We start from the raw sequence: 27,143 nt of genomic DNA on the forward strand, positions 1-27,143 counted from the left end.
AGGGTTTTAATACAATCTGGCCCCAACAGACTTTCCAATGTTATTTCCCACTCGCACAGAGCCAGGTGACCTCTGCTTTGGGCCTGTGTCGCAGGTCACATGCTCTCCGTGAAATGCTCTCCCGCTTCCACCACACACCTTCCAATCCACAACCTGCCCACCTAACACGCTCAGATCAAATGCTAACCTTTCTCCAATTCTCGCACCTCTCTTTGGGGACCCCTTGGCTCCCAGCAGAAACAAACAGAAAAATCAGTGGGAATTCTACCTCTGAGGTGGACCTCTAATTCTCTTCATTGAAAAGTTTTTTTTTCAAACGTGAATTATTATTTACAAGTGTTTTACTTTTCCTACTCAACTATAAGGTCCTTGAAGGTAAAAAAAAATAACAACTAACTCATTTTTATATACCTGCAACATTTAGCAAAAAGTTATTGTTTATTTGTTAAATAAACAAGTGAATAAATGAATGAATATGGGAAAGAGGAAAACAAATTCCCCAATAACAACACTAAGTTTCAAAAGGGAATTAGCACCCAAGGACCATAGTTACTGCTAACAGAAAGCCACATTGCTCACTTCTGCTGATGAAATTGAAAACTACCTTCGGCACCACCATAAGAAACTACGAACTCTGAGAGCAAAGTTCTCTGTGTCGTGGTAAAATCAGTATTTCCCGCCCAGATTTAAAAAAAATTTTTTACATGCACCAACCATCTTTAAGAACTTGAATATGTTTTGACATCTGGGGATCTGGGATGTCAGCCAGAGAGACTCAGTAACAGCAGATTCACACACAAACAGGGCATTTTCTGAGCTCATTGCTCTTAGTCATCCTAAACCAGGCTATGGGAGCCGAAATGCCCTCACTCTCATAAACAGGAAATAAGTGGGTTCGCCACATCAGAGGTGGCTCTATAATTCTTCCCCTGGTGAAAGCTGTATAATGGACACATACATTCCCAGGAGCAATTCATTCCGAAGAGCAAATTTGCATCTAAGTGGCTTCTGGTAGACTGAGACTCTACACTACTCATACAGCAATTTAAAAAGAGTGATTCAAAGTCGGGTGGGGAATTAAAAAAAGAACCTCAGGCTGCAATTACCTTCATCATCCAGTAAGAAGCATTTGCTGGGCTGACATTATCTAAATGGAAGCAGGAACATAGATCTTTTCTATTTTTGTCTCCTGTTAAATATACCCCAATCCTAACAAGGCCACATGAACAGCTGTTTATAGATGGAGAATGCATTAATGCCACATCAAGTTCAATGTTTACATAAAGGCTTTGCTCAGGAAGTCTATGCCCGATGAGACTCTCTTAAAAGCTATTGGAATTTTTCAAAAGATGGCATACACTGGAAAAGGGATTTTCAATATAAATCAAAAACAGCATTAACAGGAACCCAATATCAACAGGGCTGGCACGCCTGATGCCTTCAATAGTGGCCTTGTTAGCTCAAAAATAACATCGGCTTCTCTGGGGAATTCCAGCGGTAAAACTAATTCTCTCTATAAAAAGTCTTTACAGACGATATTTCCGCTCAAGTCAAATACAGCCTCTAGACATTTCTTCTGTCTCTCTCCTATAGAGAACTAGAACAGAAATTCAAACCCTTACAGGCAGGAATCAAATGGTCATTCATTTCTAAGGATACAAAGGAACTTAGTACTGAACACCCATCACTTCTCGGTGCTTCCCTGCCCATTCCACTCCCCACAGCGTCAGGGGAATATCACAGCAAAGCCGCGGACTGTTGGAAGTTCTTTGCTTCTCAGTGTATCAATCCGCTGAATGGGACTGTCTCCTGAGGGTGGGCTGAGAACCAATGAGGGGAACTGCTCGTTTGAGAATACTGCGTGCTGCCTCCTGATTGCACTGTGGACAGTGGTGGGGCTGGGGGCATGGGATTCCCTGATTGAGAGACTAACAGCACACAGGCATAATCGCTGTCATTTGCTGAGAACTTTATACACATTATCTTGTTTAATTCTCAAGAGCTGGGCACGGAGGCGTTCAGGGAAGGGTAGGTCCTACTGCTGAGGATCAGACCACCTCCTTCAGACTACTGGCCTTGACAATGGGAGCGAGCCCTGGTCCACGACAGAGCTGGCACCACCCCAGACCACCTGAAGGGGGCTTTCTGACTGCAGGACGCAGGAATTTGCATTTTCACAAGCTCATCGGGTGAGTCTTAAGCACTATGAAGTCTGAGAACCATTTCCTTAAACACTATACACATCCATGAGTCTCAAACACCACTAGGATGCTTCTTTTCTAGAAAAGCATGGAACCTGAACAGCAACTCAATCCCTGCCCGAGTTCCATGGGACTTGTCACCACTACCACCATTTCTTTCACTCACTTATATATAATAAGAGGGGTTTTGTTTTTGTTTTCCCCAGGTCAAACCTGATCAAGAGACTAAAGCTAACAAACATGAATTTCTGGATACCTGACTAAAACCAAAGGAGACCAAAAGTCCTAAACTCACGTCGCTTACCCTCCGGTCTTGCATATTTTAAACACCCAATAGGGCTCAGTGAATATTCAGCCCAGACAGTTAAGATATACCCAAAACAGCTGCTGAGGGCTTCTTCTTTCTCCACCTTCTGACGTTCTTACAGTTTCTATTCAAAACAAACAAACAAACAAAAACACCAGGCCTTCCCTTCCAGAGAGCCAGCTGTGTGGTTTTTATCAACAGGCAAAGGATTGGCTTCTCGGGAAAATAAAACAGGGAAAGCTTCCTTCTTTTCAAGTACCAGGCTGCCTTTGGTAACGCTGAGAGCACATGAAATTTAGGGAAAGGCAGACTCTGAAATGACCACTCCTAAGTATCATTCCAAGTTGTATGAAAAATTGTTTTTCAAAAATCACTTAAATTCTTTTATTTGGGTAATTTTAAAACCTTTTTTTTAGCATGAAAGTGGGACTACTGTTTCCTAATTCATCAGCAAAGCAAGTCAAGGTGACCTTCAATGAGGCAGTGAGCTCACGGGATGGGGGGAGGGGAGGGGAGACTCCCGTATTCAGGTCTCCTGCCCCATAGGAGCCGGGCTGGACCTGAGCAGACACCGACTAGCTCAAGCTCACGGCGACCCGTTGGGCAGGGACGGAAGCCTCGTCTTCCAGATGAGGCATCAAGGCTCGGTGTCCTCATTCGGGCTCCCCCAGATGCAGAGTCTGAGCCAAGGTCGTGGGTACAGAAGTTTATCTAGAAGGTGATCCCAAGAAGCCCAAGCGAGGGAGTGAGGCCAGTGAGACCAGAGGGCAGAAAGCCCATAAAAGGTGTGAAATGAGGTTCCACGTGCAGGAGGAATCAACTCCACAGGGGCCTCTGAAGAACTGTGGGGTGCACCCCAGAACTATCTTGGCAGGGGATAGCGCAGCTGGGGTGCCACCCACCGATGCCCACTCCTCCCTGGCTGAGCGCTGCCCCCAAGGTCACACAAGCTGTGAAGGACAGGCCCGGACTCAAGCCCAGGTGGGACTCAAAGCCTGCCAGCCTGTCATCACACCATCCACCTTCCCACTTCCACGAACACGGGCTTCTCGTGCCATCATGATGTTAGGCTCAGCTGAGAGCTTCCCTCTTTTCTCTCTCCTCTCCCTTATCTTCTTCCCTCCATCCCCCCGACACGCCCCCGACCTTAAAAACGGACAGGCTTCCTTCTGAGATGTTCACTCACAGGCATTTAACTTCCTTCACAAGCTACACAACTACTTCAAAAAAGAAAATAAACAAAGGGGGAGGGGGGTGGGGGAGGGAAGGACTGGGAGTTTGGGGTTAACAGATGCAAACTATTCTATACAGAATGGATAAGCAACAAGGTCCTGCTGTAGAGCACAGGGAACTAAATGCAACATCCTGTAATAAACCATAATGGGAAAGAACATGAAAAAGAATGTATATATATGCATAACTGCATCATTTTGTTGTACAGCAGAACTTAACACGACACTGTGAATCAACTACAGTTTTAAGAAAAAAACAACAAATTGATAGAGAAAAAAAAAGAAAAGAAATAAATTCCATATTTGCCAAGCATTTGGAAAAGCAGTCCATCGTGGCTGTTTTGTTTCCAACACAAGCACATTACTCTGGAGAGGTGGCGGGGACAGACAGTAAATCCCTGGGGAGAAGATGCTTCATGCCCACAGAGCACGGTCTCACCAGGAAGACAGGGTGGTGATAACCCATCCAGGGAAGGATGAGCAGAGGTATGCACTGCATCCGTGCGGGTACCTGTGGCATACACAGTTCAGACCAGGGTGGAAAAGCCCTGCCACAGGCTAAGCTAAGCCACCTGCACACACTGACACGGGTATCCTTAGGTTAGTTACAAAACTGTAACCCATAAGAATGGGTCCCTAGGACAAGAACTCTAACAGTCATCTAACATATCCAGGCCCTCCTCTTATGCTGTTTCCTTGCTTAAAAAAAAAAAAAAAAAAAAGTGAAAAAGATTAACTGACCTGCTTGATCCTTAACTGTTTGGGGGAAAAAAAAAAAAAAAGGTACATTTGCCTCTTTTGCTACTTTCTACAGAAATTCATTCCTCTAAGTACCAAAAGTGTTATTGATTCTGCAGTGATTTCTTATTATGATAAAATACATAGAGATATAACAGGCAGTGAATGTATCCCTCAAGAATAATGAATCCAACGAGTGGACACACGATGTCTTATGTAGAATACTCAGACCTGTAAGAGCAGCCCAGGGTGGCTGAATGATGGCCCTAATATAACCAAGTAATTAATTAGTTCCATCATGATTTTGGTTTTATGACACTCACTTTTATATGTCAATAGTCAATGTAATGGCATTTTAAATTGGAGGGAAACCTCAAGAGAGGAGGAAAAGGCAGTATATACCTTACTGAATCACAAATCTTACAATCTGATTTTTTAATTCCAAAAATGACCTAATAAACTTGTTTTATAATTAAATTGATCTTAACAGCTTCTCTTTTTGTTTTTCATTCCTTTTTGGTAATCATGCAGAGATTTCCATTGGAAATCTATTATCATTATAATTAAGTATAAAAATTACTTTGTGTGCTTGTAACATAAGACCTCACGCTTGGTCTCCTATGGGGGCTTGGCCAGCTCCCTCCAGGGGTACAGAAGGAAACCACAGGTTTTCAGTGTGAACTGGAGCCCCTAATTTACTTGACTACAAAATATGAAATATGCACGAATAATAAGCTCAGAAATTCAAACCTTCAAATGACTGCCTTACATGGAAATCTCACCTTCAGAAAAATAAGCTGGCATACAATTTTTCATTTTTAGGCCTTTACAAAATTTTAGAATTCATGACCTACATGAAAAGTTCACAGTTTATTGAGGAAGCAGTACTCAACAAAAGAGTTAAAGAACTGAATTGCATCAAGCCTTCTTAGAACCCAATAAATTACTGCAAAATGCCTTTGCCTTACACTCAATTGAATAGAAAAATCAACTTTGGCATTTATGCTGGCTTTCATCTCCTTCAGTAACAAAGTAATTACAATACTAAATATCATGGGTGATGTTTTTTTTAAGACTGCAATTTTCAAGAAAGTTATTTTGTGCAAAAACCATTATTTTCTATTTTCACTAAAAGAGATAATTACTAAAATGCATGGAATTTTATATCAAATCTACTTGGTTGGCATCTGTGTTCTTCTAAGAAATGAGAAAACATTCTTTGAATAGCTTAAATAATCTCAGTTTGCAAGCAAAATCACAGCCTAAAAATATTAGCTGGTGATACCAGCAGTGAAGAAGGAAGAAAGAACAAAACCTTACCATTGGCCGTATCCTTTTTAAAGTTATCCAGGAATTCCTCCAGGAGTTGGGACTGGTTAGGAGGGGGCAGCAGACCCTTCTGGTCCCTTGAGAACAGGTCACTGTCTGACCAGGAAGAACACAGAGTTGCTTTTGTGTCCGGCGGCCTGGCAACCAGAGTGAGCTCGACACTCTTCTCAGAAAACAGGGCCTCCATCTGCTTGAGGTCAAGATCAGACACGGCTTCCCCATTTAAGGTCATGATTTCATTGCCCTTTCTCAACCCTGAGGAGAAAGGGGACACAGAGGAAGAAGAAAGAGAGATATTACTGAGAGAAACATTTTAAGATGAAAGACGGCTGCAAACTCAAACCGTCTAGCGTTCTCAGGGACTGTTCTGTTGCCACTTTAAAAGAAAGCGCCAAAATGTGTAGTATTCGGATTCCACTGATAACAAATTTCAGCTCTCTCAGACTAGTATTAGCAGAAATAGTTTGAGAGTCACTCAGATTAATTATTCCTCTATGTGATGTTCAGTGCCCTGGGAAATAACATTTGCCTGTGTCTGTCTGCCTGGCCGGCTCCATCTGTCCGTACGTATGCACGTGTACTCTGTGTGTGTATACTCTCTCTCTCTCTTTCAAAACCACACACACAAATTCTCTCTATATATATACATATATGTGTGTATGTATATGCATATGCATATGCATTTTCAATTCAACCATTAAGTTTACTTTCTTTAAAATTCTAGGAGAAATTGTTTTCTGACAAAATCATAAGAAAATTTCACTAGCCAGACTGCACCGCACTGCACAGAATTAAGAGAGAACAGAGACACCGTGAGCCACACGGACCTTCCCCGTATGCCAGGCCATCCGGGAGAACATCACTTATAAAAATGCGGCAGAGATGCTGATGTTCGTCCACCTGCGCGGTCACTGCAAACCCTAGGAATGATAAAAGGAGAAAACAAGTCTAAATTCACCACACTAAATCAATGGGCGGTACTTCCTTGACCATCAATTCTCAGAAGTATGGTATGTTTAGAAAGTCTAAATTACAACTATTTTGATATCTAGCAGGGGCAGAAAAAGGGGAATGTGTCAGATCTAAAGGTATAAGAAAAATGAGTGCACAGCCTCATTCAAAAGTTGAGACAATATAGCCATGTTCAGAGCAGCATTATTCACAACAGCCAGAAGGTGGAAGCAACCCAGCTGTCCATGGACAGAGGAATGGAAAAACAGAACGTGGTAGAGACATACAATGCAATACCTTCACTCAGAAAAAGGAAGAAAATTCTGACACACGCTACAACACAAACCTTGAGGACATTATGCTACATGAAATAAGCCAGCCACAAAAGAACAAATACTGTATGATTCCACTTATATGAGGGACTAGAGCAGTCAAACTTATAGAGACAAAAAATAGAAGGTTGGTTGCCAGGTGCTGAGGGAAGAAGGAATGGGAAGTTATTGTTTAACAGAGTCCCGGTTTTACAAGACAAAAACAGTTTTGGAAATAGATGCTGTTAATGGTGACACAACAATATGAATGTATTTAATGTCGCTGAATTGTCATTTTAACCATTCTTAACAATTGTTATGAAGGTAAACTTTATGTTATGTGTAGTTTACCACCATTTAAATTTTTTTTAATTTTTTAAAAAAGGTGAGACAAAAAATAGTCTTATTAAAATAAATTAAGTTCACTTCAATACAAAATATTTGTTCAGAAACAACTCTACATGGGGCTAGGCAATTTAAGTAGGTGGAAAAATACTTGAATGGATACAGTGCTCGCCCTAAATAGGACTACATGAGACAACCAGGAGAGACGGCCCTTCTCTGAATGCATCGCCCTCTGTACTCCATGCCCTTGTCTGTGATTCCATGGTGGGAACACACGTTTCCATGTCTTGGTCCCATAATACTGGGAGTTCCTTGACAATAGGAAGAAAGGCATGTCGCCTGTTTCTTCTGTGCTCAGGCAGAGGCCAGAAGATTGTGGTCACCAAAAAGTTATCTTTTCAAGTATCTTCCTTCAGTCATTCAAATGCAAAGAAGATTCACCAATGGGGACTGTGGAGAGTGGAGTAAAGGCCAATAGAAACATAGCCAAAATGCTCAGTGGGCTTCAGAGGAAAAACCAACATAACACTTGGGGCCAAACAGATGATGTAAAATTAAGAAACAAAGAACATGTCAATTTTATCAAGTAAAAAAAGAACAAATCATAAAAAGGAAATCTTAACATATTACAATGAGTAGGATTTAATCAGCCTGAGTCATTTTTAAGGAAAATAATTATGTCAATATATCTAACACGAAATAATCTTTCTATGGAGATATTTACTGACCATTATATAATTATCAAGTTCCTATGGTAAAAGGCAAAAGATAGGAAGGAACTTTAAGACACGAGCACAGTCTATAAAGAGCTCAAAGCCAAGTTTAAACACAGACAGACAGAAATGCAAGAATTAAACGCTACGCAGTGAATGGCTGCTTCCTTGAAGGCGCTGTGACGTGGAACCTCTTAGCCTCAGCATCCTGAACTGATAGAATTAAACAAATACCAGTTGCTTTGAAACCTTCAGCCTTCAAGAACCAGTCACCTCAAGATCTCAACATCATGACCTCAGTTTCAACACAACTGTTCCTAGTCCTCTTTTCATTGCTTTTGGTGCCACCTGTTGCAGCCCCAAAAGCAGAAGCCAGAGATGCAATCGCTCTCGTTAGGTGTGGTTCTCAGCATTACAGGCATTTGTGCTTGTTTGGGGGTGTGTGCACGAAAGAGAAACGGACAGATGTGACTTTGAAAGGCCTCCTGAATCAAACCTTGCCCTGAAAACCTTTGTGCTATTGAGGTTCAGAACTGAGCTTTGGTGTCTGAAAGTTCCCAAGAAGCAGTAAATAGGGTCGTTTCATGGTCTTGGTTATTTCCCTATAAATAGGAACAAATTGATATACTATGTTAAATGGAAAACAAAATGTTTTCTTCACAACAAATAATGCACTGAAAAATGCCGTCTGTAATTTGCATTTGCTAGTTAGAAAGAAGGTCAAAGAAGTGAGATGGCTGAACTTTGCATAAGTAATATTTCATAGTCTCAGAATCCTCAATAGGAAGAAGAAAACTCTTGCCCAGAATCCTAGGAAACTGCCACTGTTCAGTTATAATCATGGCCTCCTGCATCACCGAGGAGTCTTTTCTCCATATTTTTAATGGATTTTTGTTTTGTTATCTCCCAAGTTAATACTGCACCTAGATATTAAACACAGTTGGTCAAAAAATAAAACTTACCTCTTTGTGGGGGAAAAAGTTTAGAAAAACGTATTCAATGTATCTAATGTTGAAATGGAGAAAAGGTTTAATGTAAAAAAAATACTTTATATTGACATTGAGATGGAGAAGAGGGGCTTCCCTGGTGGCGCAGGGTTTAAGAATCCTCCTGCCAATGCAGGGGACACGGGTTCGAGCCCTGGTCCGGGAAGATCCCACATGCCATGGAACAACTAAGCCCGTGCACCACTACTACTGAGCCTGCGCTCTAGAGCCTGTGAGCCACAACTACTGAGCCCACGTGCCACAACTACTGAAGCCTGTGCGCCACAACTACTGAGCTTGCGCTCTGGAGCCCACGAGCCACAACTACTGAAGCCTGTACGCCTAGAGCCCATGCACCACAGCGCAGAGCAGCCCCCGCTCACTGCAACTAGAGAAAGCCCGGGTGCAGCAACAAAGACCCAATGCAGCCAAAAATAAATAAATAAATAAAGTTATTAAAAAAAAACAAAAACAAAAAAAGAAATGGAGAAGAGATTTAATGTTTAACAAAAACAATCTATATTAACTGAGTAACATCTCCATGGTGAGAAGTACTATATTAAATATAAACCCATTATGTAAGTTAAATAAATAAATGCTATGAAGTGATTTGGGTAACACTGACCCTTAATTGTTAAACTGAAGGCAAAGCAATCAGATAAGACTTCTTCAAGAAAGTCAGACTTTTAGTTAGTTCTTGAAGGACAGGTCGGATTTACACGCTGAGAGAGGAGGGATTGGGGGAGGGAGAAATGAGGGGAGCTGTCCAGGTGGGTGAAAAGCTAAGAGCAAAGACACTGAGACAAAAAGAACTCTTAAATGAATCAGCAGTTAATCAGCTCAGAACCGCCTCCAGCACGCTATAAACCCACTGTGTTGTTATTATCACCATCATTTCAAATTTCTCTTCAATTTTTACATTCATTCCTTTTAATTACTTTGGCATTTTTCCCTAATAGTAATGCATACCTTTTTAGCCCACTAATATAAATCAATAGAAATGAAGAAAGAGAAAGGAAGCTCAGAAACTATTGTCATAGTTTCTGAAAATGTAAAGAAAAAATATTAGGTCCAAAGATACTGGGGCAAAGCTAGGCAAGGACGGACCAGATGGTTCTCTGGTGAGGGAGCTCCTTATCCTTACCGAAGTCAGACACACCCCCGGTCTTTGTGAGTTGCACGTCATAAACACTTAGTGGAAAGACTTCTATTTCATCATAAACCTACAAAAGGTAAAAACCAAAATCAGAGGATTTGATGTCATAATACCTGGAAATTTATTTTGATTGTTTCCAAACTAGATGCCAACTTAAACAGAATTTTCCCCCCAGGTTACATATTTTTAAAATTAAGGGCCACGTATGGGGTTCAGATATCCCTTTCTGAAGCCAAAGCCCACTCACCTGCTCTTGCATATATTCATACGGTGCAGGAATACTGTACTCAACGTTCTCGTCCACTAATTTTCGAAGTTGTAGGCCATAGTGGCTGGGTTCCAACTGCCTCATCTACAAAGAAAAAGACAATTATTCAGATGTTAAATGTTCTTTCTAAATGCATCACTGTTCATGAAAAATCAAAGTGGAAATTTCTAAAAGAAATATATAATTTGCTGAGTTTAAATCTACAAAAGAGCTCAAATTTAAGTATGCAAAAAAGAAAAAAAGGGACAAATAATTATTTTTAAGGTTTTCTCTAAATGATACCGCTTATCACTAAAAGCAAGAGAGGTAATTTGAAGAACTATGGTCATAGATATCTGATAGTAGAATATATCTTATCATCAGCAAGTGCTCTCTTTTTATAGATTGACTGCACCTAACTTTAAGTTGTTTCCTGTTACTGAAGCAGGGAAATTTGTGAAATGTCAACCATCTCATATTCTACAGACTTCAGAATTAGGAATTTCCTATTCCAACCACTTTTCACAAGGAAAGGTGTATACACGCACACATTCTCTCTCAGACACATTTTCAACAATGACAAATTATCTCAGGCCTCTGTTCTAATTGGGTCTAATTCACCCACTACTTCTGACCTCCTCTATCCGAATACTTACCAACTTAATAAGTAATATCATTGCTATCGAACAATACTGTTTGCTGTCTGAATAAACACCTGACATAATGGAGTGAAAGGAAATTAAATTCATGATTATAACCTGTGTGTATAAATGTCTGGAATCCTAAGGCGTAAGTCAAAGTGACAAAGGAGGACTGAAATGAACGATGATCTAGTAAGTCAGTGTTCGTGGTAAAGAGTTACCAAACTCTACATGACTTTTTTACCATTTCATGTATTTGCATTTTCTCTGCAAACTTAAAAATATTTCAGCTCTACTGCGCCATCTAGTGGTCTGAAAGCATCTGATCTGATGCTGCTGAGTCTGCTTCATGGATCTCAGAGGGCTCTCTTGAAAATGTATCATAAACTTCCTTTTCAAAATAAAACCCAGTTTGAATAATGAATAAAACACCATCTCATAACAATCTCCATGAAGCAACTGTGGATGCAAGTAACTCATTTAATCTGGAGAAACTTGATAAAACTATTCAGGATCAAATCAAAATAATTCAAAGTTTACACCACTTTCTCATAGAGCACCATCTCTAAGTACCCTAAATAACAACAGCCTTCATAATTATCCCAGATATAGAGGTATATATAGAATTCCAGTAAGATAGCTCAGGTTCTTCATGACGGCAAGGGGTCATGACTTATCCTTCTAAGACATGAAGGAAGAGAATGCTAATAATTAATGTGTTAATTAACAAATATGTTCACTGGTTCCTTCGTGTAGAAAGTGAGGTCTTAAATACCAGGCAAATTTAGAAGGCACAGGAGGGCAATGTTAACGATTATTTCCATTCAGAAGTATATTTCTACCGCAAAATCCACTACCTTGCACGCCAAAGTCAGAATATCTTCTACTCTGTGTTCCGGCTTGATCATCACGGTCACAGCTTGATGATCCTGAAAGTGAACGTCAGTCTGGCTTTCCCATGAGCCGTCTCGGGGAACACGATCTACTGCTGACCCGTATATGTGCAGCAGGTCATCCACCTGTTTTTAGATCCCAAAGGAAAAGGTGGACAGACTTGATAAGCAAATGAGGGAAACTATTGGGAAAATGCCGCCTTAATTTATAGTTAGCCATTTCACACTCCTCGCATCCTGGCTTCTCATGACCCTCTGGGGCAGACAAGCCTGGGATTTCCTCGTTTGTTTAACCCACGTGCAACTGAAGCCCTGGGAGGCTGAGCGAAGTCAATCAACCCCTCCTCCCGAGCTCCAGCCACTATGCCTTAGCCCAAGTTAGAACACTGCAGTCACTGACTGCTCTAGAAATTGCCGGCTGACTGGGGCACAGTGAAATCTGCATCTAAGCCACGATCCCAGTGAATTTCAGATACACTCTCGTCCACGGCCTCTGACACCCGCCTGCATTCTAACCATGAACTGTGTTTAACTTAATCCAAGCACGTTTCTCTTCTCTCTTATTTCTACTTGTTTTTTAAAATTAACCCTTAATCCTGGGCTAAATGGTTTTCCATCCTTCAGCTATTTCACATCTAGACACACTTTTAGAAATCATCCCCAACCATACCACCCTTCACAAACTTTTCCCAGGGAAGTTTTGTTTCCTAAACGTCACCATCACAGTAACTCCATGACCTCATGCTAATATGTACTTCTATAATTTATAAACAAAAATAAATAACATTTATTAAGCAACTCAGAAATGTTTCCCTCTGCTTAGGTTCTCACATTAGTCTGATGGTAAAGACAAGACTTGGGGATTTAAATCAAAAGACTGATGTTCAAGTCACAAACTCTACCACTTCACCAGCAGTAGGACAGGACATTTCCCTTGCTGAGCCTTGACTTCTATTTTGTAAGAGGGAATACTGTTAATATAATACAATTGCTTAAGTTTATTAATTAATAATACAAATTTTGTGAGCAAAGGAGATCATAGAAGTCAAAACACCTAACACACCAGAAAACGTTACATTCAGATCCAACACTATCACATTATTATATCCCACGTATCATACACTAAAGTTGTCATTGATGCTTGACTTTACTTTGAATTCTACGCATTTTTTAAAAACCGCAAAGCAAAAGATCCTCCTGTATAGGATCAAAATACTAGAATACATACAGTAAAGAAATTAAAAAAAAAAAAACAGGTTTAGGCAAAGAAAGGGAAGAATCAATCTTCCTGTGTTGTCTTTTTAAATGTGGTGTTCATCTTTAAAGTGGCATTTCTGGGGACTTCCTGGTGGCTCAGTGGTTGGGAGTCCGCCTGCCAATGCAGGGGACACGGGTTCGTGCCCCGGTCTGGGAAGATCCCACATGCCGCAGAGCAACTAAAGCCCGTGCACCACAACTACTGAGCCTGTGCTCTAGAGCCCGTGAGCCACAACTACTGAGCCCACATGCCACAACTACTGAAGCCCACGTGCCTGGAGCCTGTGCTCCGCAACGAGAAGCCACCGCAATGGGAAGCCCGCGCGCCGCAACAAAGAGTGGCCTCCGCTCGCCGCAACTGGGGAAAGCCCACGCGCAGCAACGAAGACCCAATGCAGCCAACAATAAATCAATAAATAAATTTATTTTTTAAAAAAAGTGGCATTTCTGGATCTGTCACTTTCTGTACATTTTCCTGGAAAGATGATCACAGCCTAGAATGAAAATGAACCTCACGTGCCAAAGCAAAAGGAAAATAAAGAGAGAGAGAGAGAGAGACAGAGGAGCAGACGCCCGGAGCCAAGGACACAGAGAACCAGCATGGACGCCAGTTTCCCCTGTAGGGTCCCATCTCACATGGGTCATGTTTTCTTCTCTGGTTAAATAAACCTCCAGGCACTTGTGCTCATTTGAGCGGTGACTTCAACCACGTGCATCAGCAACAAGCTGGTACTGCCTTAAAAGCCCAGCAGAGGTCACTGTGGAGTAAGAAACCACAAAGAGCCAGTCCAAGAGGAAGTCACATCGTCCTGACTGCCACCGCCAAGCAATTCAGGTCTGCACTTCTAGAGCAGAACAGGAAAGGCGTGATCTAGGATGGACCGCTGGGGGAGGGACGGGGAAATACAAATTCACAACTACCCTCCCCTGCCCTCCTGCCCATCCCAGAGAGACCGTACTACACACTGCCAGTTCACTCACCATTCACAGCCCTCTGAGGCTGGCACTGTCCCGACCCTCCATTTAACCAGTGAGAATCATGAGGCTCGGAAAATTCTAGAAACTTGCCCAAGCTCCCACAGTAAGCTGTGACTGTCGTACTGTGGGAATCTGAACCCTGGAACCCGGGTGTGAGCCTCTGCTCCCCACCACTGCGCTACAGAAACACCAGCCCGGCAGTCAGTTACCTCTCGCAAAATGGACACAAGCCAACTTTCTGGACTCTTTGGCGTTATTCTGGATGCACGCCACGTTCTGGCTCCCCTGACACCTCCACAAAGCAGCCGCACTCTCCTGCCTCCAGACCCCTGGTCACCTCCACCTCCTTCACCTGCTCTACCCTCCTCACAGCTTCTGTGCTGAAACCACATATACCTTTCAACCTTATTTCAAACACTACCCTCCCCTCTTGTGAAGTGTCTCCTGCTCTCTTTGCCCCCTAACCCCAATTCCACTCAGACGCATCTACACCCCAATGTCCCGGTACAGCACTTAGCGAAGCCCAGCCCACCTGACAGCCATTTCTAGGCTGCTCCCACGCCCCCAGGTGCTGAGATGAATGACAACGGAGGCTCCGTCTTTCTCATTCTCAGTCTCTTTCAGCCCTCCACACAGTACGTCCTGCACCCAGAACACACCCAAGCCATGGATGCTGAATTGGATGCAACGAGAAATTCACAGTCACACAGAGGCTTGGAAGGTAAAGGCTGTCCATTTTCAGTATCCTATTTGAATCTATTTACACAGTGTCAAGTTCTTAATCCTCCCTAAAGTTTCAAGAAAAAGAACTAAGAGCGGATTACTGAAGGTGAAGAAGTTCTAGGCTAGGGAAAAGTGTGCAGGCAAACTAAGAGATGCAAAGGACAAAAGAGATGTTCACATTTTATTTGATTAAACAAGGTTTTGTGCCTACAAGTGCTCTGAGGAATCATTTTCTGAGTCTACACTGTTGACCTAAGATCAACTGAATGACAAATGAGAAGATGCCTATCAAAGCCAAGGCCATGGAAGGTTCAGATCCTCTCAAGAGATCCTACAGTGAACATTTATGTGTAATTTTTTTCCTGTGCATCTCACACACTCTCACACACACCCCCCCTAGAAGTGTACGCAATTAAAGAAAGGCAAAATCTGGCTATTCAAAGGAAGCAATGAGGATGTAGAATTGATTCATTAATTAGAACTAGAAAAAGAAAAGGCTACTTGGTGCTTACAGATCTCCTAGGCTGTTGGAAGATGTACCCACTTGGAGAAAACAACTGGATTGATTCCCTCAAGGGTCAATGTTATCCATGCTGAAATCACATGCTTTATTTTCAGTAAGCCAGATAAGATATTCTCCTACATTGTTTTTCATAAAAGGAACAGGGAATCGTGAAAATAAGCCCAGCAAGTTGATGTATCTGGAAAACTCCTTTCTCCGCTTAGCCTTAAAGGTGGTACATTAAATTAATCTTCTAACCACCCACCCAGAAGTCCCCGGTTGGCTACCACTGCATACTCCTCCCACCCACTCCATCTCTCCCTCCCCACAGAATTAGTTTCCAATCAGCCTGTTCAAGGTTTCCAGTTCCTGGAGAAGATAAGCAAAACAGCAAAAAATATAATAAACAGACAACGTGGGTCAAATCTCAACCTTGTCAGGGCTGGTTATCTCATGTCTCTGGGCTTCTTTCTATTTCTTCATCTTTACAAGGGGCTAAAGCACGCCAGCCTCATGGAGAAATCAGGAGATTGGTGTGAGGAATGGCATTTGAACGTACTACATAAACTGTAAAGAACCATAAACAATGTAAAAGATCTTTTTTGAAGTTCAGTGTGGACTGTGGAATTACACTATAGTAGGCTTGACCACCGTAATTCAACAATGGCCACTATAAAGAACTGCCTGAGAATCACCCCTTGTTTCAAAACCTTGGGGAATCATGGTGACTACGGGGGGCCCGGACCACCACGTGGTCCAGCGCTGAGTGGCCACGCACGAAATGCAACATCACTGAACTGCAGCCGAGGCCACTGCGGCCACTACAGTTAAGGTCTGCAAATCACTTCCGCCCTCAGGGTAGGGCAACTTCTACAGAAGCATTTCTTATTACTATCATATTAATGGTCCTGAAAGCACATGTCAAATTACTTCTGCCCCGTGTGCCTCAAGGAGAGAAAATTGAAACTCCGTGGGTTCTCACAGCAGATGCTTTTGGATCAAATGGCTCATAATTACTGCTTGGATCACTGAAGCACACCACGGTCGCCGATAAAAGGAAGGTCTATTAGCAAGTGAGATGAGAAGAGAACACAAAAGGAGTTATGCGCTCTTGGCTGTCTTAACAACAGCAAAATGTCACAGAGGAGGTGGTGTTTATTTCCTTCTTGGGCCGAGGCCCAAACATCAGTCGATATGAAAGGGAAACAAAGACCTATCTATGTACTATCCATCTGTGCACGTACGGATGTTATGTACGGTTCCAGACTAAATGTTCTATTTAAACAGACCAGAGTTATGGTCAAGAGTAAGCGGTTTCATTCATAGCTTCCATTTAAAAAAACCAACATTAGCGGGGTTTTTTTTCCAGTTTGGAGCTAACGACTGATGTGACAATACTTCATTCACTCACTGCCGCAGAAAGTTGGGACACCCCAAGCCAATTTTCCAGGAGAGAGAGCCAAGGCCCAGGGCTCCACGGCAACTGCAATGAAGCTCCTGGGGTAGCTGCCGTCCAGAGCCTCCATCAGGGATTTGTTGTCACAATCTCCATAACAAACATCTCCCTTCAAACGCTGATTGAGACTCATTATTACTCACAAAGAAGTACCCTAGGAAAAGCTTTCGTTTTTGGCTGGCCAAAGTGTCCTTTAAAAACATGCTCAAATAAGACTGGCCTTATTCCAACCTTAACAGATTTCAAATTAGGGTGACTCACTGTTGGACTGTTATATGATGCACCGATTAGAATAGAATATTTTTAAATACCCGTGACCCCTCCTCCCTCCCAACACTCAGGAATGACTGCCTTTCTGTGTGACGCTAATGGACACAATACACTGTTTACAAACAGACGTTTTGTGCAAGTTATAAATATTCTCCAAGAACGATTAGCAAAGGAAAACAAGTGGAATGAAATATTAATTATTCAACCAGCTACAGGCAGAATTTTAAGTCCCAGAGACATAAAAAACCAAATACCCTTCATTCTAGCTGCAACTCACTTAAACCTAGTTATCTGAGTACTACAGTACAGAAATGATAAACACACCATTAAAATAGCCCTATATGTCAAAGGAATTTCTGCACTGTTGCTACAGCAGAAGTAATGTTTAGTTAAAACAAATAGGGATAAATGTTTAAATACATACGCCTAAAAAAAAAAAAAAAGATGCAATAATTCTCTCCTCTCACTCGTTCCAGCGCTAGTGGGACTTGTCAATTAAATCACAAGAAGATCATTTGGTAATTTAAGCCCAATTTAAATAAACACTAAGCTTAATTCTGACCATTAATGGCTATTTTAGCAAAAATTTATTTTCAAAGTCCAACATAAGTTCTGTTAAGAGAAAGTGCTTTGATGATACAATTTCTAAACTCTCAAAGTAGGAATTTTAAATTGTTATTTAACGCTGGAAGACATACGAAAATTATGGGTTTTCATTGCAGATCAAACAGCTCTTCTCAACCATTAAAGGGCTAAATCTAATATAGACAATTAACAGGCAATTTATTACGTAATATTATATCCTTAGCAGTGAGCCATGGATTGAGAACACACATACAATCAAGGGTCCTAGTTACAAGTTTGCTTGGGAGACACGACATATACACTTGGTGGGATGACTAACCATAAAAGATTGTAAGAACCAAGCAAACAATAGTGATATAATTTTTTTAATCAAGTAAAATCCCTGGTGGACAGCGTATTTTGATCTGATTTTGAAATAAGCTCTGCATGTATATAGAAATAAAGGGGCAGGGAATGAAAATTATTCATTATGAGAAGTCCACCATTTTGATGGTATGTTTTATAAAAAAGGAAGGTATGGATCTGGCTTCCTCAGGGCCCCGTTTGGTCAAAGCTGGCCAAAGGAGGGCACAGAGACCAGCCAGAAGCAGTGTCCACGACACAGCCTCCGGGCACAGGCACCCCATCTCATGACCTGCCCTCTGGCAGCCCCTGACCTCTGTGAGTGGGAGGTCAGGGTAGGGTCTGAGCAGAGGTTCTCTACCCCATTTCAGGACACCTCGGGCAGAGCTGCCCCCCGGAGTGGTCTCTATAATAACCATGTAACTGAGCCCATGCTCAGCACCCACGGTTGGGCCAACCTCCCATGGAGGCAGAATAGGTGGTTGTCTGTGGTGTATATTTTAGGATCACCAGAAAGTTCCTCACTCACCTCCCCCCAGACCCATCACTGGGTCTAACACTCCACCATTCCTCAGATTTTTCAAACTATGGCCAATTCACTGAATTATCCCAATTAATTTAAGTAATACTGCCTACTTCTGCAACAGCACGTTAAGTTTGTCCAAGCCGTTAAAATCATGTTTCAACCTCAACAAAGAGTTTAGAGGTTTATTGGACATAAAACCTAAGAGAAAATGATTTGGTGAAGCAGATGATAAGAGAAATAGATCGTAACATGAAGCACAGCTTTAAGGGGAGACACAGCTTTGTGTCTTTGAAAAAGACACAAAGAAGAGGCATGAGCTCACCCAGACCACCTTCACCCTATTCCAGAATTCCATTCAGAAATGGTTCTGAGGATTTACTCGGTCAGAAGCTGTCCTGGGGACTAGACGGGGCCCCTGTATTCAGCTCCACTGAGGGCACCAAAGGCTACTGATTCGCAGCATGATGTAATATGTGTGTGAAGCCCCCTGACACCCGGAAAGGAAAATGCAAGTTTGGATTCACCAAACTCTCAAATGACGGTAAGAACTGCTGAGGAATAGGGACGAATAAATGAAAGTTGCTATTTTGAACTAAAGTTGCTTTAGTCTAGCTATATCACTTTGAAGATGGAGTTATCATGAGTTTAGATACCTTCAAAAATACTTGGCATTCTGAAAACATCTTTTACCTACTCGGGACCATTTGAGTTCTAACTTTACAGTATTTTCAACAGATTCAGGTAAAGATTCAGAACCAGCATCCCCTCATTAACTTAGCATTTGTGTCATCCAAGTAAAAATAAGATGGCTGCCACCTACGGCAACGTTTACCTCACTGGAGTTATTGGAGCTTTGAGGTAGCTGAGTTCCAGAAAATCCATGGCTGTCACTTGAATCAAATATCTGATAGGCAGGAGGGAAAAAAAGACTAATGAAATGGCTCTGCAATATTCGTGTCGCAGCTACCCTTTCTCAGTATTGAAAAATTTAAGGCCTATGACATTTGATAAGATCTTCACATTGCAATGTGTACTATTTACTACTCTACTACATTTAAAGTTTTAACTTTAAAGTTGCTTATTTTTCTTCCCATATGGTTACATATTTTACTTTTCTATGATATATATTATTCAAGTCACCCTGGATATTCTTTTTTTTTCCCAATGGGGGTTTTTTTTTAAATTAATTAATTAATTAATTTATTTATTTATTTTTGGCTGTGTTGGGTCTTCGTTTCTGTGTGAGGGCTTTCTCTAGTTGCGGCGAGCGGGGGCCACTCTTTATCGCGGTGCGCGGGCCTTTCACTGTCGCGGCCTCTCTTGTTGCGGAGCACAGGCTCCAGACGCGCAGGCTCAGTAGTCGTGGCTCACGGGCCCAGTTGTTCCGCGGCATGTGGGATCCTCCCATACCAGGGCTCGAACCCGTGTCCCCTGCATTGGCAGGCAGATTCTCAACCACTGCGCCACCAGGGAAGCCCCCATCCTGGATATTCCTGATGCTGCTTTTCCAAGAAGTACACGTTTCTGACAATGTAGAAATCAAAGTTGGCAAAGCCACCAAAATCAAGCTTATAACTGTTTTTTAAATGTGCATAGAAGAAATATTGGGAAGAAATAAAGCTAAATATTAAAAGTGGCTGTGTTTGGGTAGAGGGACTAGGAATAATTGCCTTTACTTTTTCCAATTTTTATCTTCTAGATTTTGTAGTAGAACACTAAACATTAACAAACAGGCCATTTACACATTTACGGATACCTACTACCTCAACTTCATTCAGTTATATAAATACCAGTGTCATATCTTTTTAAAACAAAAATGTTCAACCAAATGCTTTTGTTTCTCAAGAAATCTTACATTAAGGACATTTACTACATATGATGGGGTAAAGACCATATTAGGGTCATATCTAATTGCTAAATGTCAACATTTTATAAGCAAATTATCAAGATATTTATCATTGTCATTTAATTATACAGAATTGGCTACCTTGATTAAAATCAGAATTTGCCTCAAAGACATTATTTAAACTTTATAGAAGTTGAATTCAAAAACATAAGCCCAGCATTAGCCAACGGTTTATAGTTAACTATAGTCTATAAGGAAGAAATATGTTTCCATTTATAACCAACAAATGATTACTTTCACAACTAAAGTACAAATAGAACCACAATTTTTTTTTTAATAAATGTATTTATTTATTTTTTTGGCTGCACTGGGTCTTTGTTGCTGCGCGCGGGCTTTCTCTAGTTGCGGCGAGCAGGGACTACTCTTCGTTGCAGTACGCGGGCTTCTCATTGCAGTGGCTTCTCTTGTTGCGGAGCACGGGCTCTAGGCACGCGGGCTTCAGTAGTTGTGGCACGTGGGCTCAGCAGTCGTGGCTCGCGGGCTTAGTTGCTCTGCGGCATGTGGGATCTTCCTGGACCAGGGCTCGAAGCCATGTCCCCTGCATTGGCAGGCGGATTCCTAACCACTGCACCACCAGGGAAGTCCAGAACCACAATTTTTAAACGTGATACTCTTTCCAGTTGTGAGTATACAAAAACAGTGGCCAAGTAAAAGGGATTCCATGTGAGTTTGCCCTCTTTCAATCAATAAACCCATGTCCCACCACCTCCAGCTTTATTGTTTTAGGATTACAGACGGGTCAAAGAAGTTGATTCTATCCCTGTTACTCACCTATTTCACAAAACTGTTATGCACAATCAAATGTGTATATCTATATAAAATTAGAAAATAAAGTTCATAAAATGTGACCCTCTCTGCCAGCATATTCAGAATAACAGCAACCCGTGAGAAGTAAAAACAAGAACTTCCTTGGACTTCATCACAACTCACTTCCCAACTCACTTAAACGATCAGATCATTTTGTGATAGCTCATCTTTTCAACAGTCTTTCAAAAAATAATAATCCTAAAACATATGGCTCAACAACATAAAAATCATTATCATATACTGTATTAACAGCATTAGGAAATACTTCAGATATGAGTGTTCAAAATGTTCTGAAAACAATTCACTATCCTTGGGCCACATTTCAACAATAAGCACTCACGCTATTTTTAACTTGACAAAATGTTGAAAGAGCCGCCTTTCCTCCAGAAAACTAAGCAGCAGCAAAGGTCCAGTGTTGCAGCATCCAGGTAGACCAAGTCCCAGCCCTGCCCCTCGGCTGCTGCATGAACAGGGGAAAGGAAGTGACTCAACCTCTCCCGGTCTCAGGCTCCTCATCTGTAAAATGTGATGACAAAACGCCTACTTTGTGTCATAAAGATGAAGTCAGCAAAGCGTCTGGCACCATCAGTAGAATTTAGTTGCTGCTACTCTATTATTAATTTTACATGTTGGTTTTTGGGGCTTTTTTTTTTTTTAGTATATTTACAAAGTTGTACAATCATCACCACCATCTAATTCCAGAATATTTTTTTATCACTCCCCAAAGAAACTCCATATCCACTGGCAGTCATTCCCTATGCGCCCCTCCCCCCAGCCCTTGGCAATCACTAGTTACTTTCTGTCTCTATGGGTGTGCCTATCCTAGACTTTTAATGTAAATGGAATTATAAAACCTGTGGCCTTTTGTGTTTAGCTTCTTTCACTTAGCATCATGTTTTCAAGGTTCATCCACATGGGAGCATGTATCAGCACTTTCTTCCTTTTTTTTTCTTTAATATAAAATCTATGACCATTACTTCTAAAGGCTTCTTTTCTAATGATTCTCATTTTTGTGTTCCCGTGCGCTGCAGATGTGAGCAAGGTGTGAATACCTCCTTGGGAGTGCCAAAAAGAGATTGAGCAACTTGTGTGTTTCCATTTGGGGAAAAAATCCATGCTAAGACTGCATCCCTTTGAAGGAACTTTTCTCTCATTCTGAAGGGTGATGAACACTTACGATTTATGGCATACCAAGGATTTCCCGCTAGGTCTGCTGTCCCTCCCACGCTGGCAAACTCACCTGAGTTATAGACGGTCTTTTCTCCTTCCCTTTTCTTGCGAGCGTATCCAGCCCTTTTAATGAAGAAAATAAGCTCTTCTTGTGTCTTCCTCGTTGGGTCAGTGAGAGTGCTCTCTTCCGGAGAGCAGAGTCACCTCTAGAACATACCTAATTCAAAACAATTTAGAAAAATCTTAAGGTGCCATTATTTGGATGACAGAGAGAATTAACCATTGCCCTAGAACAGGAGTAAAGCCCTGCTTGCTATCAATGTGTTCTGAGCAGCCCCCAAAGCTGCTGCAGGTCTGACATACCAGGACCGCATCCACCACAGAGATGTCCCTTATCTGGATAAACACGTCTAGTTACAAGATTCACATCTCTTCGGGGTGGGCAGCAGGGTCAGCACAACCATCCTCGGACCACCCGCCCCCCCCCCCCCCCCCCCGCTGAGCTAGTACTATCCACAGAAGCCACCTGCACAGGAGCGATTTCAGAAAACCCAGTGGGGCTCTCGGGAGAACAGATCAAACAACCTTCCGTCAGCCCTTTAATTCTTCACACCACTGTTGCTACTCCTCGGGGATTCCACCTTCCTGACTGTACGAGGTGGAACAGACAGAAGGGCAGACGCAGATGTGAATATTTCATAACTGTGTATTAGTAGTTGGATTCCGAGAACAAGCAGCAAAGAAGCTAGGATGCTGGGACTTTACAGCAGGACGCCAATCATCCCTCCCCCGGCGCCTGGCCCCTGGGTGGCCCTGGTCAGTTACTGGCTTAAGTCACAGCAGAGCTGAATGTCAGCAAGCTGGAGAAAGGTGAGCATCCGCAGTGCTCCCCCTTCACGCCGCTGAACAGCCTTCCTCGGAAACTCACCAGAGCGTGGAAAGAGGAAACTGACAAGACGCCCAACCGGCCCAGGGCCAGCTTGGAGGGGCGGCTGGCAGCAGCAAGGAGGCTCTTGGGGTTCGGCAACTCCCCGCCTTGCAGGCTGGCCAGATAGCAGCGCATCCTGAACAGATCCATGTGAAACCTCTCCAGGTTCTGTTCCCACTGCTGGATCTGTTTAAGCAAGAACAGGACTAATTTAAATAAAAATGAGACGTGCTCATGGGTCAAATGGAAAACGTGACCCCTTTCACAAACTTTAAGGAAAAAAGTCATTGCAGCTGCTGTTGCACGGTTGAAATGAGCCTTCCCGGCTCACCTCATCTCAAGCCCTCCCGCCCACACACACGGGGCCGGACCGCACTGTACTTCATCAGGACGGCCAAAGACAAAACAAAGCCGGTGGTCCCAATACAGTGCCATGCCACGACCTTTGGAGAACTCTAGCACTGAAAACCAGGCTGACTGAAGGCAGGATGCACCATTGCAAGTCAGTTATTTCACTTTGTTTCATTTACATTCACAGCCTCTGATCTTAATCAGATTAACTGGTCTGCACACAAACAGATGCTGGCTGAATGGAGGCAAGTGGCTGCACATTTCTGTACATTCTGAGAATGACTTAAAATAACAAGCAGATGAACTTAGGCATAAGGACAAACAGAGCTTTTACTCCTATTTTAAGTATATTAGAGAAGAATCACCATCTACACATCTTTATTAAGACACATATAGTTATTTACACAACAGAAATTTCTACGTATTCTTCAAAACTTAAGTCATGAGTTGGTAAAGAAGTACAAACTCTGGGGGCCACTCTCCCTTCTTCCAAGAATGTCAAAGTATGTTGTGTGTAAGTATTACCTTCATTTAAACATAAACGAATAGGTGAAGAAAGGCTCTAGTAAGTTGCCAACGTAGGGATTCAGAAGAGAACAGAAAGCAGGGCTTCAAATGGTATTCAGAGCAATCTCGAAATTCAAGAGAAGGTCTGTAGTGAAGGCTTACAATGATTCGGTACAAGAATTGTGTCATTTCAGTTGCAACAACTGCATCTCTAGTTTTGCCAAGTTTAGCACCCAAACAGATCCTAAACTTTCACAGTACACTTTCCAGGTCAACCCGTGATCCTGGATAAATGATATTTTGAAGGATCTCTGACATTTAACACTATGGTCCCCTCAGTCTCTGCCCAGGGAAAAGCAGGACAAATTCTGGGTGCTCCCTAGACCCCCTCCAAGTTCTCTGTATCCATTTCTTAGGAAGGTCACTGAACAACTTTTCCACATAAAAGAAATACGATGGCTACAAGGTCTAAACAAATAATTTGTTGATCCGTCATAGTTTGTCTGCAAAACAACAAAAGTCCCAGAGTGCACTGAAGAATCTCAATCTCCAGTTTAACTTCATTTAAGACGCTGTATGGCCTTGCTAGTGATGTAACAGCCCACTCATGTCAACCTTGAATCAATACCAGAAGGACCTGTCGGCTTTTACAAGTGAAAAATGCCCAGCTCCACTGCCTGAGGAGTCTACTGATGAGGCAGGAGGCCCAGAAAAGCTGACACTTCAAAAGCACCTCCAACAACTCTGGTACCCAGCCTGAGTGAGGACCACTGTTCTAGACTAACAAGGCAGTTCAAATTGAACTGCAAATCTCTTCATGGTCTTGCCATGTTAGAGAGTTCTAGATTCCAGAAGTAATGGATGGGTATTCTGTAACCATAAACTACACATACGAGGTGCGATAAGTCCCAGCAAAACTGTACTCCCAGTTCTGTCTCACAAATATCTTCACTAGCTGACACCTGAACATCCACAACTATAGACGCATTCTTTTGTCTTCTAATAATATGCAGATATTCCTAGGTTGGGTAGTGTATTAAAGCTTATCCCTCATCTATAACTCCATGTGAAACAGCTTATGAGAGGCTTTCTAGGGGTTCTGGAGAGGGGGAGGTGGGGTATGAAAGGAAAGAAAAACAGTGAGTCATTGGATACCAGACAATAAAGGAGCCCATGCCATCCACAGAGGAATAAAAAGACAAAATACCAAATAAAATAAAACCCAGGTCTATGCCAATCGCTACAGATCAGGGAAGATGACAATCTCTCATATTTTCACTGACTTCTGCAGTTTACAAAGATTTTTAAAGGCATCATTGAATGTATTTAAATGACTACACATCAAAGCACCACTGGAAGGAAAAGACAGTTCCATCCTAAACAATACACAGGGAATCTTCAAATTTTGCCAGAAACACTTTATAATCTTCAGCACACCTAGACCTCTCTACCCAAAACCTGGGACAAAATGCAGGTAAGTTCATAGGAAGAAAATGAATTCAGATGCTTAGGTTTGTTGAAAGAAAGAAGGGGCTGGGAGACCCCAAAAGCCCAAAGCAGACCTTACAAAGATCAAGAAGTTTGTTAATATATGTGATTATGTTTCAAGAGAACTAGTATCTCAATCAGTACTGCACACTGTAGAAAAATTTTTTAATCTGAACTTAGTAGAAAATGCAAATGAGAATGGACTTTATGACTTCTCCATTTCAATGATGCTTCCTGTCTTTATCTTGACTGAGCCACGGGGTGCCCAGATGTGTGGTCAAACACTAATCCGACTGTTTCTATGAGTGTTTGGGATGGGATTAAATGGGTAGACAGAATAAAGCAGACTGCCCTCCCTCATGTGGGTGGGCCTCATCCAATGAGTTGAAGGCCTGGCTAGAACAAAAAGTCTGACCCTCCCCAAGCAAGGAAGAATTCCTCTTGCCCGATGGTCCTTCAAACTGGGATATCGGCCTTTTTCCTGCCTTTTGACTGGAACTGAAATACTGGCCCATCCTGGGTCTCCAGCCTGCCAGTCTTCAGATGCAAACCACACCATCCGCTGTCCTGGGTCTGTAGCTGGCTGACTCACTGCAGATCTTGGGGCCTGCCCATCTCTGTAATCACATGAGCCAACTCCTTATAATAAATCTCTTTACAAATATATTTTTCACACGTCCTATTGGTTCTGTTTCTCTGGAGAACCCTGACTAATACATCCTTCATCCCACAGAGCTCTGTGGCAGAGTACGCCATCATTAGTCACACAGCTAGTCCATATTTAAAGACAGTATTTATCTTATTTTTAAGGTCATGGTTCTTTACGGAGAGAATCGGAGCGAGTGTTCAAATGAGGATCTGTGGTTGGATAAGAAACAATGAGATATTTGATTTTTCTATCCACGGACTCACCAAAGTTGTAGAGAAGGATGTGGGAGAATATGCAGGTAAAAGTCCAGTGAGGACATGGATTCAGCTGCTTGGGTTACTTAGAGGGAAGAGAGAAGTACAAAGGCCAGACCCACAAGCTCAGTACAGACCTTGTAATGCTGGGGAAGTCTGTGGACACAGGCAATGAGCTGGCAAGGGAGTTAGGGTCGCCACACCCTCATTTCTCAGCAGAGAGTACTGAGGCCCAGGGAAGTAAGTGACTTGACCAGGGCCACACAATAAGCCGGCCCCTCCAGGTTGGCCAAGGCCCAAAGCTGATCCTGATGGGAACAACATGTGTGAACAAGCTTCAATCGAGCACTTAGAATGCAGCCCCTGAGCCCCTGGTCCTCTCGCTCATAAGGTG

The 27,143-nt window shown here is 42.3% G+C and overlaps 1 protein-coding gene and 1 pseudogene across 6 annotated transcripts in view; one reads left to right on the forward strand and one right to left on the reverse strand.

Moving 5' to 3' along the window:
• TIAM2 (TIAM Rac1 associated GEF 2) overlaps positions 1-27,143 on the reverse strand; it is a 228,390-nt gene that overhangs the window by 54,535 nt on the left and 146,712 nt on the right. For 5 of the 6 annotated variants that reach the window (XM_061207503.1, XM_061207502.1, XM_061207506.1 and 2 more), the window contains 8 exons: positions 23,501-23,686; positions 22,643-22,789; positions 19,522-19,593; positions 12,015-12,176; positions 10,517-10,621; positions 10,258-10,336; positions 6,635-6,727; positions 5,799-6,062 (listed from right to left, as the gene is read on the reverse strand). In XM_061207503.1, coding sequence (XP_061063486.1) covers positions 5,799-6,062; positions 6,635-6,727; positions 10,258-10,336; positions 10,517-10,621; positions 12,015-12,176; positions 19,522-19,593; positions 22,643-22,789; positions 23,501-23,686 — 1,108 coding nt within the window. The remainder of the gene's footprint in view (positions 1-5,798; positions 6,063-6,634; positions 6,728-10,257; positions 10,337-10,516; positions 10,622-12,014; positions 12,177-19,521; positions 19,594-22,642; positions 22,790-23,500; positions 23,687-27,143) is intronic. The other variant, XM_061207507.1, reaches the window with a different exon arrangement.
• Positions 8,418-8,598, forward strand: LOC133102517 (small integral membrane protein 30-like; annotated as a pseudogene).

This window comes from Eubalaena glacialis, chromosome 12 (assembly GCF_028564815.1).
Source record: "Eubalaena glacialis isolate mEubGla1 chromosome 12, mEubGla1.1.hap2.+ XY, whole genome shotgun sequence".
NCBI classification, from domain to species: domain Eukaryota; kingdom Metazoa; phylum Chordata; class Mammalia; order Artiodactyla; family Balaenidae; genus Eubalaena; species Eubalaena glacialis.